The sequence below is a fragment of the Astatotilapia calliptera genome, chromosome 16, assembly GCF_964374335.1.
Source record: "Astatotilapia calliptera chromosome 16, fAstCal68.1, whole genome shotgun sequence".
Lineage (NCBI taxonomy): Eukaryota > Metazoa > Chordata > Actinopteri > Cichliformes > Cichlidae > Astatotilapia > Astatotilapia calliptera.
Genome location: NC_137437.1, coordinates 9013963 through 9032255, shown reverse-complemented (window position 1 = coordinate 9032255; position 18293 = coordinate 9013963). Strand labels below are relative to the sequence as shown.

At 43.4% G+C, this 18293-nt stretch overlaps 1 protein-coding gene and 1 pseudogene across 2 annotated transcripts; one reads left to right on the top strand and one right to left on the bottom strand.

Moving 5' to 3' along the window:
* Positions 1-2388: 2388 nt before the first annotated feature.
* LOC113018516 (histone H1 pseudogene) lies at positions 2389-10592 on the top strand (annotated as a pseudogene). Its single transcript, XR_013902317.1, has one exon. The product of XR_013902317.1 is annotated as a histone H1 pseudogene (transcript).
* A 3278-nt stretch (positions 10593-13870) lies between these two features.
* On the bottom strand, positions 13871-15656 carry LOC113008284 (trace amine-associated receptor 13c-like). Its single transcript, XM_026145588.2, has 2 exons — positions 14812-15656; positions 13871-14687 (listed from the first exon to the last, which is right to left on the bottom strand). The coding sequence occupies exons 1-2, from the start codon at positions 14982-14984 to the stop codon at positions 13871-13873; spliced, it is 990 nt and encodes a 329-aa protein (XP_026001373.2). The 5' UTR covers positions 14985-15656.
* Between the last annotated feature and the right edge of the window lie 2637 nt (positions 15657-18293).

Genomic DNA, 18293 nt, shown 5'->3' with positions numbered 1-18293 from the left:
TTTTTTTTTGCTTTTTTTTTTTAATGTTACAGTCCATCTCTTATGCCTTAGTGTTCATACTTGGGGTTTGGCTTGCAGACTCTCCCAAATCGTGTGATGTAAGCATCACTTGCCACGCGACAGGGGGACTGGACAGGGGCTTGTGTGAAGTGTTGTGTGCGGCTATGTGTTTGTTCTTCAGTGTGTGGCACAGGTCTTTGGATCTGCTGTGGGGAACTTGTGGTTGGTGGTTGGGCCGCGGTGTAATCATCACGGGAATCTCCGTGTTGTGGTGGCGGTTCAGAGACTGGGAGGACATGCCTGCAGTTCCGCCTGTATTCTCCACCTCCTGACTGGACAATGTACAATCTGGGCTCCTTGCAGGCTTCCTTGATGGTTCCTAAGGAGTCATGTCCATGACGCGTTTGCATCCGCACAACCTCACCTGGCATGAGGGGACGGAGGGGTCTGCTGGACTTGTCATAGTATTTCTTCTGTGCATGGCGCTTGTGAAGTAAGTTTGTTTTAACAGCTCTGTTGCTTTTGGGGCTGGGAACGAGCAGACGTTTACACACAGGTAGGGTAGTGCGCGTCTGTCTTGACATCAGCCTTTCAGCTGGAGAACCTAATGTGTGGTCTCGTGGCACATTGCGGAGATTGAGTAGGTTGAGGAAGACATCTGTTCCATCTCTCTTTGATCTCCCCATCAACTGCTTTGCACTGCGAACTGCACGTTCAGCAAGTCCATTGGCCTGCGGATAGTCTGGGCTACTTGTCACATGAACAAAGTCCCAGGCTGAAGCAAAGTCTGCAAAGCGTTGGCTAGTGAATTGGGTGCCGTTGACTGATATTACTTTGTGCGGGCAGCCATGGACGGAAAAGTGTCTTTTAAGCTTTTTAATGACAGTGTTGGCGGTTAGGTCACGAAGCAAGTCTACCTCGAACCAACCTGAGTAAGAGTCGACGACAACCAGGTGATGTTGACCATTCCACTCAAAGATGTCAATGGCGACGGTTGACCAGGGTAAGTCCGGCACTGGATGTAGCTTCAGTGGCTCTTTCTGTTGATGTGGCCTGGTGCTGTTGCACACTGGACATGCAGCTGTTTCTTGCTCTATATCTTCAGTCATTGTGGGCCAAAACACGATACCACGGGCCCTGCATTTAGTAGCTTCCGTGCCTGGGTGCCCTCTGTGGAGGATGGCAATATAATCCTTTTGCAAAGACTTGGGGATCACTGTTTTTGGGCCTTTCGTGACAATGCCATCTTCTAGGGTGAGTTCACCTCGATATGGGTGGTATTGACGAAGTTCTGTGGGCAGCTGATTTTGTCTGCAAGGCCAGCCTCTCATTATGACACTGCTCAGTTTCTGTAGCTCTGGATCAGAGGCAGTGTGCTCCTTTAGCTGTGTCAGCCTGGAAGAAGAGATTTGTTGGATCGACATGATCTCGTAGTCAGTTGTTTCATCACTGTACTGATCTGTCGAGTTTGTGGGAGCACGGGACAAAGTGTCGGCGAGGTACATCTGCAAGCCTTTTTTGTACACCATCTGAAAGTTGTACTTCTGCAGTCTTAGCATCATGCGTTGCAGTCTGGCTGGAGCTGAATGTATTGGCTTGTTTAAGATAGTGACTAACGGCTGGTGATCAGTTTCGATTTGGATTTGCTTTCCATAGATGTAATCATTGAACTTGGAACAACCGAATACAACTGCAAGAAGCTCCTTCTCGATCTGTGCATAGCGCATTTCTGTCTGCGTCAGAGTACGAGAGGAGTAGGCAATCGGGGAGCCTTCCTGGAGGCATGCAGCCCCGAGTCTATACTGCGATGCATCACACGTTAGCGTGACGGGTTTCTGGATGTCGTAGTAGCTGAGGATGGGAGGACTGGTTAGGCTCTGTTTTAAAGCATCGAATGCATCTTGATGCTGCTTCAGCCAGCACCACTGAATGTCTTTGCACGTTAGCTCCCGAAGTGGGGCTGAGAGCTCACTGAAATCAGGAATGAACTTTCCTAGGTAATTAATCATCCCTAAGAAGCATTGGAGAGCTGTGACGTTTTCAGGTGTGGGCATCTCCTTAATTGCTTTAGTCTTTGCTGGGTCAGGCTTTAAGCCCTTGCTTGGGAAGACATGACCAACATAGCAGACTTCTTTGAGACTGAATTTGCACTTCAGGGGGTTGAGTCTCAGTTTGACTTCCCTTGCACGGTCGAGTACCTTTCTGAGATTGTGTTCATGCTCTTTCATATCTCTTCCGCCAATGATTATGTCGTCGACGATGACAGCACAGGGTTTTCCAGCAAAGATCTGCTCCATTGCACGCTGGAACACCTCGCTGGCTGAGTTTATTCCATACAGCATTCTGAGAAAGCGGAATCTGCAAAACGGCGAGCTGAAAGTCGTGAGTGTTAGATTTGTATTGTTGATTGTCATTTATGCTTAGAAATATTTACTTATATATGCTTAGAGTTTTGTAATTAGTTGTAGATTGGTAGAGGTTTTGATCCTTGATAGTCTGCAAACTTTGTGTGTATTAGACAGCACTTTGGGAGCATGAGAGGTCATACCGTGTCTTATTGTTTTATGGTAGGATTAACGTAGCTACGTCTGTTCTAGTCTAAGTGCTCTTTGTTTAGATGAACTGCAGGACTTCCTCACCGTGTTATCTAGGATGAACCATCTAGGGTGAGGGGGAGGCTACCCTCTTCCTGACCAAGGATGTTTGACCCTTTGATCAGCAGTCCACACACACACACACACACACACACACACACACACACACACACACACACACACACACACACACACACACAGGCAAGGTACTCTTTGTTTGTATGTAGACGTCGTATGTTAATGAACCTATGCATATTCATGTAACCTCAATAAAAGGACAGTGTATGGGAGAACGGACAAGACCAACTGGAGTCAAGCGGTTGTCCGGTTCTCTCCCGTGCACGAGTAACATGAAGAACTTTGCCTACTTGTGTCTTGCTTAGCAGTGTAATTATATTGTCTTCAACGTTCCAGCGGATGGGTTCAAGCTACAAACCTATCATTAATTGGTCCTTCGATGCCGGAGCCCTGGAATCGCATTCACCGAGGGGAGGAGAGGCACGCTGAAAGACTGACGTCAGCCAGGAAGTTCCTGTGGATTCGCGGTCTGTCTTTTCTCCTCGATGAATGACGGTCGGCGGGATTCGGGCTGATATTACACTCTAAGCAACGCCAAGTAAGTTTAAAGAGGCCGACTCTATAACCGTGTCGTTGTGCAGTCTCCGCCACTGTGTGAGGCGTTGAGAAGAGGCCGACTCTATAACCGTGTCGTTGTGCAGTCTCCGCCACTGTGTGAGGCGTTGAGAAGAGGCCGACTCTATAACCGTGTCGTTGTGCAGTCTCCGCCACTGTGTGAGGCGTTGAGAAGTTCGCTACTTTGTGTAGCGATACCCGGGTTCCTTGCTACTTTGTGGAGCAAGAGGTTCCTCGCTACTTTGTGTGGCTAGAGGTGAGTTCTCCGCCACTTTGTGGGGCGTTGAGAAGTTCCGCGGGGTCCAGATTGTGCTGGACGATAGGCCTATTTTGTGTTGTTTTTGTTGTCGTCGTCGTCGTTGTTGTTGTTGTTGTGTGGGTGTGTGCGGAGCAGAACATGTGGTCTGTGACACCGACTGTTGTTGTTATCATGGGTTTCTAAGCAACCAAGAGTGAGTCGGAGGGAGACAGACGTTTGTGCTGGACTTTGCTCCTGGCAGCACAAAGTATTTATGTAAAAAAAAGAGAGAGCGACGGCTCCACAGCTGCGCGGGTTCACGCGAGCGCGGTCACGCAGACCTGAGCCATGCGGTTAATCGCAGGCTTATAAATGGAAGAGATTCAAATGTTAGAAGTTTTCAGGAAACACACCAGCCTTGGAGAGCTGTGGAGAAGGCCAGCCCACATCAGCAGCACTTAAGAGATGCTCTGGTGAATGGCTTTCCCCCCACCCCTTGCTGACACAATGTTTATTCTTTAGCTTGCCCTGATCGACAGCAGCCTGTGTGCCAGACCATAGATTTAATTGAGGTGGATAGTTGTTAAAAGTAATCTACATTAAGCTTGTGGTTGCTTAAATTCAGTACGATGACATGTGAGGTGAAGTGATATAGATAAATATTTAAACTAATGAAGTGCATAGAGGCACTTGACCTGTGTGGAAGACTGTCGTCTTATTATGAACCATTGTTGAGATGTAGAGCACACCTGTGAAAACAACTAATATGCTGAACCCTGTATGAAACATCTAAAAGTACATGATGGAGAAGCTGAGTTGAATATGAAAGTGTAAGACTTTGCCACTGTGGGCAGAGCAACTACTGTGTGATGTTGCGTTGCAGTTTTTTTTTTTTTTCTTCTGAGCTGATGAGCAGGCTACACATTATCAGATCGAGAGCTGTCTGAGAACTACTCTAAGAGAGGGAAACAGCGCTATGATAACTGTGATAACTGGAGTGTGCAACGTTTCCATGAGCAGTTTTCCTGCATCTTGACTTGTGTGTAGAGTGTTCATAACATCAGCATCATGTTTTTGATTATTTGTTTGTTGGGTTGAAAAATAGTTAAATAAACTGGTGATCATATTTACGGATCACCATGGCGCATATCATCAGCCATGTGATTTATTTTTGCAGATGACAAAGTGAGTGTGAATGTGTCTGACATCACAGTGTTTTTGTGCACTGTGCAAGAGTAATTGCCTTTGATTGTGAGTGACAGCGGTGATTTTGCAGGTCACCAGCTATTGTAAATAAAATTAAAAAAAAGAGTGAATAAGAGGGAGAATTTATATTGTAGAAAAAAATAATCATAGGAAAAAGGTTTTGTGTTGATCAACCAAAAAAAAAACAACTATAATTTCATTTTCTGCTTTTAAGAAAGGACTGTTCACAAAAACACAGAGCGAGAGAGAGAGAGAGAGAGATATGTGTTGATTAAGCAGTGATGATAATAATGAAATGTCTTAGTTTGTCACTTTCAGGTGAAAAGCAGACCTGAATCAATTTTCCACATGCAGCGGTCGGAAGAAAGTTATAGTTTAACATCATTGGAAACATGCAGGCCAAGTTTCTGGCTGACTTATTTACAGTGCCATGTGTTTCTCAACCTCACAAGCGAGCTCACTCCTCCCTGAAGATAAGGAATGCAGCTCCAAAGCAATAACATGATAAAGAGACAGCAGCAAGTCCTGAGCACAAAAAGTCCCAGCAAAGCAGCAGCAATGTGGATAAACAGCAGCAGAAGAAGAAAGCAAACCCATCTTCCTGTCTGATTGGTTGAATTTCACGGAGGGGCGAGCAAGATGGCACATGTTGAAATGCTCAAAAAGGACTGAGTGACTCGGGCAAGCCACATGCGGCTAGCGACATGAAAGAAATGGACCCTTCATGATGCGTTCAACGTGCCAGCGCTGTGGTGGGAAAGGCTCCATCATAAACACGCCCTGCGCCCAGGTTCAGGCCAAGAAGAAGAAGACGATGACTTCCAAGCCCAAGAAGGTCGGCCTCAGCGTGGGCGAGCTGATTGTGAAAGCCGTGGTCGCTTCCAAGGAGCGCAACGGCCTGTCTGTGGCCGCTCTCAAGAAGGCTCTGGCTGCCGGAGGCTACGATGTGGACAAGAACAAGGCCCGTGTCAAGACCGCCATCAAGAGCCTGGTGGCGAAGGGCACTCTAGTGCAGACCAAGGGCACCAGGACCTCCGGATCCTTCAAGATGAACAAGGCTACTGAGAGCAAAGCCAAGAAGCCCGCCGCGGCCAAAGCCAAGAAATCGGCAGCAGCTGCTAAGAAGTCGCCCAAGAAGGCAGCAGCAGCACTTCAGCTACTAGACAGGACAAAGCTGAAGGAGAACTGCCGGGACTGTTGAAGAGGGAGAGGACAAAAGAGTGAGAGGACAACAGAGTGAGAAGACTAGGTGAGAACACATAGGAATTATTTAATGTGGGAAATCAAAATTTGGGTTAGCAAACCTGGGGAAAAGAAAACTGACTGCTTAAGTTGGAAAATTGAGACGGAGTCTGAAACATTGCGAAAATAGAAACATATACAAAATCACACACACACAAGCAGAACATGCATTAACCCTACTAACAATTCCAAACACAAAATGACTCATGAAGACTCATAGCACATTAGTTAAGAAATGATTAAATAATAGCAGAGAAGTGTGTAGGAAAGGCAGCTTTAAGAACATGCTCTGCTGGAGATGCAGCTCCACAGACATGCATTAGACCTGCCTAATAACACAAACCCATGCAATGAAAATTAGCTTGTTATCTTTCATCAGTGTTACAATAGTGTCAATTTAGCAGACACTTGTTATCAAATGCTGAATTTATCCTAAAGAAAAAAATTGACTCTCCAAGTTGCAGGACAACAGTTTAACTTTTGTGAGAAAAAAGATCCTGGTTTGACCAACCAGTGATCAGACAATAAATTTAGTTGTTAAAATGGTAAATTGGGAGAAGCTTCCTGCTTGATTGAGGCAGCATAAGTAATTTACTGTATGAGGGAAATTGTCTTTTGTGATACTATTTTGAACATGCTTTTCTGTCGTCCTGTCAACTTAGTGGGTTAATAGCTGATATGCAAATTAGTTGATCGGTTTTAGATTAATGAAAGGTGACTGAATTCTAGCACGAGTGAATGAGATGTGTTGGAGTTGTTGTGTGTTGAGTAGAGACTCTAAAACACTGAGTTTCCTGCTTTGATGTGCGAGTGAATCCTGTATTTAGATACACAACTCTGAATACGTCAGAACAGACTGTTTTGTGAAGTGCATGACAGCATGTCACATGTTTTATGATGAAGGGAAAAAGGAAAAATTGAATAAAATAGATCTGTGGCTTAAATGAGTGAAGAGCACAGACCGGGTGATTAAACTCATAGCTAATATGACATTAGGGTTATGTTGTGTGTTGTGCAGTTGATGGTTGGTTTGGAGTGAATCTAGCTGATGATTCTTCTCCTGTTGTGAAGATGATGAGGAGTTTGTGTCATGACTTAACAAGGCCTTTTTATTTTGATACTTTCACAGTGCACTGACAGTTTGGTTTGATAATCTCTGTTATTTTTTATTTTTCATTTTTGAACAAGCACTGATTTTTGCTTGTGAATTTCTTTTCTTTGAGCAGATCTGCAAGTCGGGAATTAAAAGCGTTACACGTCGTCAAGAAAATTGTTGCAAGTGAGTTTCTCCACATTTAAAATGGGTTCAGGAGGAAGCCACTTATTTGGGACAATTAGGAAATGAGAGTCCCCCCCAAAAAGGATTCAACGAGGAAATCCAGTCTAAATTATTTTTCTTTTTGAAATAACGTCGTTTTGCTGAGCGTGGAAACGAATGCGATGATAATTTCCACAATTAGCAAAAGAAGGAACCACTGAGTGAATGAGTAAGAATTTTAAAATAACTGACTGACTGACTGAACATGATTGTGTGAAGCTAACCCCCACCTGACAAAGGTGCAGATGAACCCATGTGTTTCCTTTTACAGGAGCAGAAAGATGACAGCAACACTCGAGGTTGCATGATGATTTAACCTTTTAAATGCCATTTTCTGTGTCTGTGCATTTATCAGGTGTGTTATTCATAGGCTTGTGTTGCTCACAGAGATAACTGTGACAAAGTATGCGCAAACGCTAATATTTGCATTTTCTTTTCTTACAGCATGCCAGTTCTTCATGTGAATTGATGATGCGATTTATACCAGGACAACTGGTTGATGTTTTTTCCTACTACAGGATTTCTGGGTTTATGTGTGAGGAAAACTGTGTTTACAGGTTATGAGTGGTGATGCTGTTGCATTGTGTTGATGGGAAAATGTGAAGGTTACTTTGATAATGTGAATAACATGTGTGAAATTTCCTGTGTTGAGAACTGGTGTTACTTCTTTCCACAGCTAGGGTTGACTTTATGGTGTTTTTATGGCACCTCTGGAACCTGTTGACCTGTGTCTGACCTCTGTCTGACTACAGTCAATGTGTATTGCTAATGTTAGTTTCTTTGAGAATGCTGTGGAAGATTCAGCTGAAACGGACAAGTGACATGAGTAAAACAAATAAGAGATACAGTGTTTCTGGGATAGTTTGATATGGGCTCATTAGCTGGCCACTTTTGAGCCCATAGTAATATATAAGTGGAGTGACTTTGCTTAAGAGCAGTCACCGATTACATTAATGTTGCCTGAGTACATGGGATGATCCATGTCTGAGGCGACTTATGAAAATAATTGTAGTTTACTGATTTGAGAAAACCTGCACATGACACTTGTCTTGCTGATGTTGAATGCTTCTTGTCCTTATGATACAATTGTTTACAGGTATGGAGTTTGATTTTACTTCCAGATTTTGTTTTCCAGGCCATGATGGTGTGTATGCAGGCTCCTGGGAGAGCCAGGTGTTAAGCAAACTTAATATGCAAAGCACACTAACATTTTCATTGCAGGATTATAGGTCCAGGGTGGTGCTGCTCCAGGGGAGGAGATGCCCTGATGTTGCCTGGGATATGATCTAGCTAATCTTTTTCTTTAAGACTGGAATCCAGGTTTGGTGAGTTGACGCATGGGTGTGTCCATGCGTCAAGAGGTGGAGTGCAAGGATTAACATTAAACAATGTTTACTATTATTGTTGCAGTGATTTGTGTGATTAGCCGTTTATTTACAAATATTAAACCTATGCAAGTGGTGCATCCATGTTCAGATGAGGCTTTGATGGCCTATAAGTGAAGTTCACTGAACTAAAGAATGTGGTTTGATGATTGTTGACATGCTCTCCAAATAGAAGTTTTTCTTCTTAGCAAGGAAATACAGGTGCAGCATTAATCTCCTGAGAAATCTTCAGAGGCCCAGTGAGAAGCGTGAACCATTCCAGGCATAGCTGACAGCCAGGCAGTGGTTGAGGTCAAAGGTCAAGCTGGTTGGGGCCCATCATGAAATCAGACCTTGGAGCCACAGCAAGGACCATGAAACTGCCTGCAAAATAGAGGAGAGGATCGTCCACAAGATGGGAGAGAGGCTTCAGGAGGATCAGAGATCATCTTCAGCACAGCAGACATCACACAGAGAGCTGTGCTACTAAGCTTCCAGGGAATCAAGAGGAGACTTCCCACAGCAAGATTTTAAATACAATGAAAGATTCAATATTGACGCTGAGGAAGACGGCTAAGGTGTACGACGTGCTCTGCCTTAAACCTTCAGCAGCGTTGGAACATAAACACTCAGGGGATGAGGAGCGTGCCAAGCTCCATCGACAGCGCAGAAGGAGTTCGAGGATGACATCATGATTCTGTGAAAGCACAGGAACCAGAAGCTATGGTGGTGATGACAGCAGTTTCCTATGAACATCACCTAATGCTGTGCCACTATACTGTGCATACGATGACACTCTGAAGGCTGCTGGGATCATAACAGCAGTAAGATGACGGAACCCAGCACCCTTTCCACAGAGAGCTTTTTCTGCAGAGCGTGGACAATTAAGGAGTCATAAATATCCCCCTCACAAGACGAAGGTCTGAAGTCAGGTGATGGGGGCTGGTAAGAGGCCATAAAACTAGAGTGCTGAGAGGTCTGCAGCTTGGAAATAGCTGAGAACCATGTTGACAAACAACAAAACCAACTGGTATGTTTGAATGTTTATTCTACATACATTTGGACTCTGGTCCTATGGACAACGATGGAAACAACTGGAAGAGACATTCATGACGCCCTGCAGAACTCAAACCACTCTGCAGAGAGACATGTGATGTGCACACCTGGAGGAAGCATTACCAAGCTGAGATGTTTTTGAAAATGTTACTTTTTTAGTTTCACTATTAAATTAACAATTTCTTTGGTTGCTCGTAAGATGCAGTTTGCCATGAGATGAGCTCAATGAATGGGGTAACTGCTAATACATTTATTAAACTGTGTACCTTTCAGTAATTTAGGGTGATTTGACATATGCTGAGTATAAAAAGGTTTGCATTGAAACTGTCAGACATGAGGTATTCATACCTGGGAACTTTTCAGGCATAAAGGTCAAAAAGGGGGGAAATGTTAGATTTGTATTGTTGATTGTCATTTATGCTTAGAAATATTTACTTATATATGCTTAGAGTTTTGTAATTAGTTGTAGATTGGTAGAGGTTTTGATCCTTGATAGTCTGCAAACTTTGTGTGTATTAGACAGCACTTTGGGAGCATGAGAGGTCATACCGTGTCTTATTGTTTTATGGTAGGATTAACGTAGCTACGTCTGTTCTAGTCTAAGTGCTCTTTGTTTAGATGAACTGCAGGACTTCCTCACCGTGTTATCTAGGATGAACCATCTAGGGTGAGGGGGAGGCTACCCTCTTCCTGACCAAGGATGTTTGACCCTTTGATCAGCAGTCCACACACACACACACACACACACACACACACACACACACACACACACACACACACACAGGCAAGGTACTCTTTGTTTGTATGTAGACGTCGTATGTTAATGAACCTATGCATATTCATGTAACCTCAATAAAAGGACAGTGTATGGGAGAACGGACGAGACCAACTGGAGTCAAGCGGTTGTCCGGTTCTCTCCCGTGCACGAGTAACATGAAGAACTTTGCCTACTTGTGTCTTGCTTAGCAGTGTAATTATATTGTCTTCAACGTTCCAGCGGATGGGTTCAAGCTACAAACCTATCAGTGAGCATGGATGATTTGTGGTCAAGCGTTATCTGCCAAAAGGAGCATTTCGCATCCAGGACAGAAAAGACTTTGGAGTTAGGCATTTGGGCGGCTACCTCCTCTATAGTACGCATAGGGTGATGTGGGCGTTTTAGCGCTTTGTTTAGATCTCTTGGATCGATGCAGAGTCTGATGTCATCTGAATTTTTCTTGTGGGTCGCCACCATAGACGACACCTGTTGGCTCGGTGACAGGGGTGATCACACCCAACTCCACCATGCGGGTTAATTCTGCTTTAACCTTGTCTTGCATTGGAACTGGTATTTTGCGTGCAGGCTTTACTACTGTTGTGACTTCTGGGTCTATTTTCATGGAATAGGTAACCGGAAGTTTACCAAGTTTATCTTCGAAGAGGTCTGAATACTCTAAGAAGATCTGTTCTGAAAAGGTGCTTTCCACATCCTTGGCTACATGGTGGACTTCTTTGTTCAATGTGATTAATTGTAAGTGGAGTGAGTCTGGTAAGCCAAGTAGGGGTTGTACGTCTCGTTTCACTACGAAGAACTGCAGAGGGTATTCCTTGCCTGCAGAGTGGCATGGGAGTGTTGCTGTGCCAGCTGTTTGGATTTCCTCACCTCCATATGCCACCAGTTTAGTTTTCTGTGATGGCAGGAGTTTTTCATCTTGTCTCAGTTGTTCAAAAAGGTCAGCTGGCATGACATTACATTTGGCGCCAGTGTCCACCTTGAGCTCTAAGCGTTTTCCATTAATATGCACCGTGGTGAAAATGTCATTCTTGTATGGAAAGCAGGGATTTATAGTGTCTATATTAATTCCATTCACATAGAACATTTCCTCATCGCTGCTAGGCGCTTGCATCTCAATGTGGTTAACAGGTCTCTTTTTGAATTGCCGTGTTTGTGATGACTTGCCACATTTCTGGAAATGATTCCATTTTTGGCACTTATGGCATTGCTGGCCATATGCTGGGCATTTGTCTCTTTTTGCCTCGTGGCTGTCCCCGCAGTTGTTGCAGTTTGTGATTGCGTGAGCGAGCCTCTGTTCTGGATGTGTTGCACGCCACTCATTGCCTGTCTTTGTCTTGACTTTGTGTGGATGTTTTTTCTTTATTGTGTGATGCAAGGTATCCACCTTTGTTGCCATTTGTTTTGGAGCTGCTAGAGCTTTCGTATGTTGATCTGTCTGCTCGAATATCTGGCACATTTCAATTGCTTTGCTCAAAGTTAAGTCACTGTCGCGCAGCAGTTGCTTTCTCATGCTGTCACTATTTATGCCACAAACAAGTCTATCTCTGATGAGCTCGTCTTTAAGCTGGTCAAATCTGCAACTGCCTGCCTTATTTTTCACGTAAGACTCACTTGTTTCATCTGGCCTTTGGTTTCTGGTGTTAAACTTGTGCCTTTCCATTGTTATGTTTGTTTGGGGATTACACAGTTCCCGAAATTTGCGCTTTAGACATTCCGGGTCTTCTCTCAATTCTGCTTCGGTCACCAATCGTCTGTGTTCTCTTTCCCCCGCGTGCACCGCGGGTGCATAAATGAAGGCGCGCTCCCGCTCGATGGCTTCAGAGCCGGCCAGGTTTAGCAGGATGAACGCTCTAGTTCGAGCATCCTTATCGGAATGAGCAGCGGCTATAAATATGTCGTATTCCTGCTCGAATACACGCCACTTCTCGACGATGTTTCCACTGAACACCAATGGTTCTGGTCTATGGAATCCGTCTGACATGGTCGTTGATGCTCAATAGCCTTTGCTACGATAGCCGAGCAACGCTAGCTGGTTACTTGCTTGCTTCGTCCGCAAAGTGCTGGGAAAACTTTAGCCTTACTACTCCGTCGGCAGGGCTGTAGCACACGACCAAACCACAACTTCTGACACCATGTTTGATGTTCAGTAAAGAATCTGGATTCGTGATTACTAGCAAGCTTTGTTTACTGTGTAACTGAGCAGACATTACACGTAAGCCACCTCACTCCCGGGGGGGGGCGGGTCTCACTTTTGCGCTGTCTCACTTTGTGCGTGCGCAGCGTACTACACGGAACAGGTATATTAAAGCAGCATTAATGAACAATATTAGTGAGATGTTCTACACACTCTGAGCCTTCTTCATGACTAAATCTTGGAAACAGCGGTCAATGTAAGAAGAGAATGTCTAAACTCTCCCCGATGTTCTCCAGGGTGTTAGAGATGATAGGACAGATGTTGTTAGTTATATGACAATTGATTAGTATATCTGGTAATACTGAAGCTTAAAGAAACTTTGTTCAATTCTAAACTACCATTCGCTTTAATTTTCCGCCAAAGTCTCTGGCGTCTGACGTCAGTTACAGCATGAGTCGCTTACCTTGTCCATCACTTCCGTCACTTACCTCTCCCTCCGTTTTTTCAGTTTGTGTAATTCTACATGAATTAATTTGTGTGTAGCACATTTTCACTTGAACATTTATTGTAACGCAATCCCTTAATAATTCAAATTCATATTAAGAATTTCTGTCACTTTTTAAAAACTCTGCTGTCAATCACCATTTATTTCTTTCATGAAACTTATTTTATTAAATCACACATTTTGTAACTCAGACTCTCAAATTAGTGTCTTCAGAGTGTTGCTTCAACCGCACACACATACACCCACACACACACTCTGATAATTTTCAGTCACATAAAGCTGGATATTAAGACTTTTTTAGCATCAGTTAGCTGTGATGTAAGGGTACCCAGGGGGGCATTGCAATCTCTTTCTACCCCAGGTCACAAGATACACTCCACACAGGATTCATCACACTAAAGACTGGTTTGCAGCTGCCTGGTAACAAGGCAAACTTGAAAACCTGGAATCTTCCCTCTGAGTAGCCACAGCAACATTTTGGTGATTAAAACAATCATGTCGAGGTTTTTTGTGACACTGTTTTCAACCAGTCTGACCCAGTGATAGCCAGCAACCACTCGGCAAACAGTATCAGAATGCACATTTTGTTGCTAGTGACAGGAGGTTGCCAGTGGGTTGTTAACCCTTTTCTAGGCCTCTATAATTGAAACCAGCACTATTTGACAACCAGTGTTGGGGTTATTACTCAAGAAATGTAATGTATGGCATGTTACTTGTTAAATGTCTTAAAATTAATATAGTACATTATTGATAGAGAAAGTAATTTGATATACCATTTGGTACATTAAGGAATGATTTCTTTTTTCTACAGTATGCTGACCTCACAGGAGCCAGGCTGCAGTATCTGTAGAGTCACAATTAGTTTCACTGCTTTTCTAAACCAGGGGTAGAACATAGCATAAATCAAAGGGTTTAGACAGGAGTTAAAATAGTACATATAGATCACAATCGATGCAGATGAGCTATTGAGCAACTCGTTTCCAAAAAGTGAAATAATGTAATATGAGCAGAAACATAATAGAAACACAAGAACAAGAACACCCAGAGTCCTGGCTGCTTTTAACTCTGATTTCTTTGCTGTTAGAGTCACTGAGAGCTGCAGTGTGACAGCTGTAACCTGAGAGCGCATGGCACGGGCCTGAGACACAGCCACCACAAACACTCTCATATACAGAACAATGATGACAGTAAGTGGAATAATAAAGGCTAAAACAAGGTCAACAAATCCTGCAATAAATTCAATGAAAATTATACATCTTCCATAGCAAGATTTATGCTTGCCTGGTTGACTTAGATCATCTATTAAAATCACATAGCTGTAGAAAACAGAGCAGAGCCAACACAGACAGACACAGAGTTTCACTTTTCCCTCTGTGATTCTGGTGGGGTAATGCAGAGGGTCACAAATAGCCACATAGCGGTCGACTGATATCAGCACCATGTTGCCCACTGAGGCAGAGGCAACGATGTAGGATACATAATTATACAATGAACATGTGAGCTGACCAAGAAACCAACACGCTGTATTTCGCAGGATTTCTCCAGGCATAAACAGAAGACCAACGAGAAAGTCAGTGACAGCCAGAGAAAGGAGCAGGATGTTAGTGGGTGTGTGGAGCTGCCTAGAAAGATAGGAAAATATAATTTAAAAAAAAAGTCAACAGAAAGAAAGTATTCAAACAGATATAACAAATCAGGTATACACTTGTAAAGCCACAGCAGCAGGTAAAAAATATGAAACTCTGCCTGAAGTGGGAGACTGCAATGATGACGAGCAGGTTGAGAGTCACAGTCAGCAGAGACATTGAGGACACAACAATATAAAGGAGCAAAACTTGAGACAGAGGAGTTGTAGGTTTCTTGCAGGAGATGTTGAAGAGTTGTGGAAAGCAGAGCTCTGCTCCATCCTGAGTATCCATCTCCACAGACCTGCAGAGAGCTCCAGCTCTGGCTGAGTTATGACTACAATTAGTAATATAACTGATCCCAACACCACATCCTCTCAACTCCTCCCCTCTTCTTTCTTTCAGTTTTTATTGGACATTGATTTCCCCCTTCCCTTCGTCGTGGCCTAAAGCTTCACTATTTTCTTCTTGTAGGCCTGCCTCTCTCTCTTTTCTAAATTCCTTTTGGATATGTTGTACTTGGGATTCTTTTACTGTATCCTAATCTCTCTCTCTCTGTTCATTCTAGGTCAGAAATGGAAGTCTCAATTATTGAATTCACTCAACTTGTCAATCAGTAGGCCCACAAAACCCCTATACAGGATGTTGATTTCAGCTCGCTGATTTTAAAAAAAAAAAGGTCCTAATCCCTGATCCTATGAGTCTTGCCCAGTGGACAATGCAGGATTCTGATGCTGATGTGGGTGAGGGGACTCACCCAGTACTGGCTACCTCAAAATCAGCCAGGTGTTTTCCATAATAACCCTGACAAGACGTAACCTGAGTAGCTTATTTAACATGGCACTTGTTATTTCTGGTATAATTTTAGTAGCTTTGAAGGAAGGGTAACCTGTGTGAGCTTTTTGCACTAATAAAAAATAATCCTCATTGTTACAGCAATAAAGGATGAATGTGGAAACATACTTACCACCCCAAATTATATTAATATTCAGTTCAGTCATTTTATGAAAATTTGTATACTTCTGAAGCTTGTAATGCAGCCTTAGTGGAAGATTTTTTTTTTTTTTGTAATTTGGCTATGCACACTCTTATTTGGATAAATCCAAATTGAAGAATGACATTATGCCATCAGAAATAAATGAGTGTGGTGAGGCATGGTCAGCGGTGTCGTGCGGACGCACCTGCACAGCATCCACTATGAGAGAGTTGTGGTGTGACGTTATGTTCAATTGGCAGCTTGTGTGCTGCAGTCGGAATGACTAACAATGGCTCTGATTAACGATTTCTTGTCATGGTCCTGGGCCATGTTGGCCCAGTGTTCTTAGTTTTCTTGTATGTTTGTATTTTGTTCCTTATTTAGGCCATGTTTTCTGAGTTGCCCTGTTGTGTTGTTCCCTAAGTGTTTTCCCTTCATGGCTTTTACCCCCTGTGTGCCCCCCTGTGTATCTGTGAGCCCTCGTCTCTCCTTATGTTTTATTCCATGTTTCCCCTGCCCATTATGTCCAAGTTCTCCCCGTGCTCTCTCTCCCCCCCCCTGTGTGCCCTGTGTATTTATGAGCCCTCGTCTCCCTTTGTGGTTGTTTCATGTTTCCCCAGCCCGTTATGTCTGTGTTTTCCCCGTGCTCTCTCTCCTCCTGTCTGAACCTCTGTACTTCCTGTTTACTTTGTGACTCTCACGCCCGTACGTGTCATGTTCAGTTCACCCCGCCCTGTCTCGTTATGATTATCAGTGTCACCTGTGTTCCCCGTGTGTTCCCACTTTCCTCGTTAACCCTCTGTGTATTTCTGTCTGCGTCTCCCTCTGTTCGGCGTGACGTCGTCCCTCATGCTGTGTGTGGATCTCCCTGTGAGTTCTTAGTTTATGGTTTCCCAGTTTAGTCTAGTTTGTATGTTTGTTCTACCAGCAAATAAAGCTGTGTTTTGAGTTCACCTCCCCGAGTCTGTGAGTCCTGCATTTTGGGTCCAACTCCTGCCTGCCGCACAGCGATTCATGACATTTCTGGAGCGGTGGAGGAGTGACCATTCTAGGTCAGAAATGGAAGTCTCAGTTATTTAATTGACTCAACTTGTCAATCTGTAGGCCCACAAAACCCCTATACAGGAAGTTGATTTCAGCTTGGTGATTTAAAAAAAAAAAGTCCTAATCCCTGATCCTATGAGTCTTCCCCAGTGGATAATGTGATTCTGGCACTGATGTGGTTGAGGGGACTCGCCCAGTACTGACTACCTCTAAATCAGCCAGGTGTTTTTCATGCTAACCCTGATAAGACGTAACCTGAGTAGCCCATCAGTCTCACCTGTTAACCTGTTATTTAACATGGCACTTGTTATTTCTGGTATTATTTTAGTAGCTTGGAAGACGGGGTAACCTGTGAGAGGTATTTGCACTAATAAAAATAATCCTGGATTTCTACCTTTACTGCTTCACTAAAGGTCAAAAAGTGAATGTCCACAATTTAGGCTTGAATTGCAGGAAATTTTATTAATGGAATTCAGCAACACAATAGCATAATAAAATAATGAAAATCACAAAAAATATTGACATCAATTATACTTTACTAATCTAACTAAGAATCTGTAAGTTTATTTTTATTTTTGGGGAGGAGAGGTTGAAGGAGGGATGAGCACAGCCAGGCCTAGAGAGACACTCAGCTGGGCATTCAAGTTGTTGACATGATTTAAAACAAGTTTAACCTTTTAAACTTTAAAATCAGTTCTTTACACTACATTTGTTACTCTTAACATTAAGAGTTCACATTTAAATCACATTTAAACATTCACTCACGTATAGATAAAATTCACATCAAGCTTCATTCAGTCTGTGTAATTCTTTTGTTTTTTTTTGTTTTTTTTGTGTGTGTTTTTCGCCTTTCCCGTTTGGCTCTTTTGCCATCAGAATTAGTGTCTAAAGGCGAAGAAAGATGCCCAACGGATTTACTTTACCAAATGGACCATCCAGGCCTTGCCGTAATGGTCTATTTGATTCACCTTTTATTGTTTATTTTATTTTTTTTATTTTCACTTGCTAGACACGGGACAGACTTGAATGAGGTTTTAGATACGGGCGGCATCGTGGTGGGGGGCAGCATCACGGGCATCGGCAAAAAAAAAAAAAAAATGCTCGTACTCATGCTGCCCCGACGTCAGCCAGCACATATTGGGAATGGCATAGGCACCAATCAGTTCTCTATCGCCCTTACTCCCATTTCTTGGGAGTAAGGGCACATAGAGCACATTTCATTTATAATGTTGTAAATCCAAGCCCATTATGCAGGGGCGATTTTAGCCCATTTTGGGGGGTGCTGAAGCACCCCCAAAATGAATCAACGCACCCCCAAAGATTTCTTGCTTTTTTTTCACAATATTTGCTGTTTGTGTGACACACTACTAAAATTATAAAAAGATTACAGTACTTTGTTGAAACGTAACATTTCCACAACAAAAGTATAGATACCCCCTTCCCAAAATGGTTTGTTCCAGCTCGCCTCTCCCCAGCTCTGGCTCTAGCACTCTTGCTGCTACTGTGATCCACACAGAAATGTGGTCACAATTGTGAGTTAAGTGTCGTGATATATAGAGATTATTATGCATGTATTATTTTGC

Bases quoted from the DNA above. Each gene is read 5' to 3' on its own strand.
- LOC113008284 (XM_026145588.2), bottom strand. From the start codon at position 14,984: ATGGATACTCAGGATGGAGCAGAGCTCTGCTTTCCACAACTCTTCAAC. The intron at 14,688-14,811 runs GCAGAGTTTCAT...CTATCTTTCTAG, and splicing joins ATTGCAGTCTCCCACTTCAG to GCAGCTCCACACACCCACTA.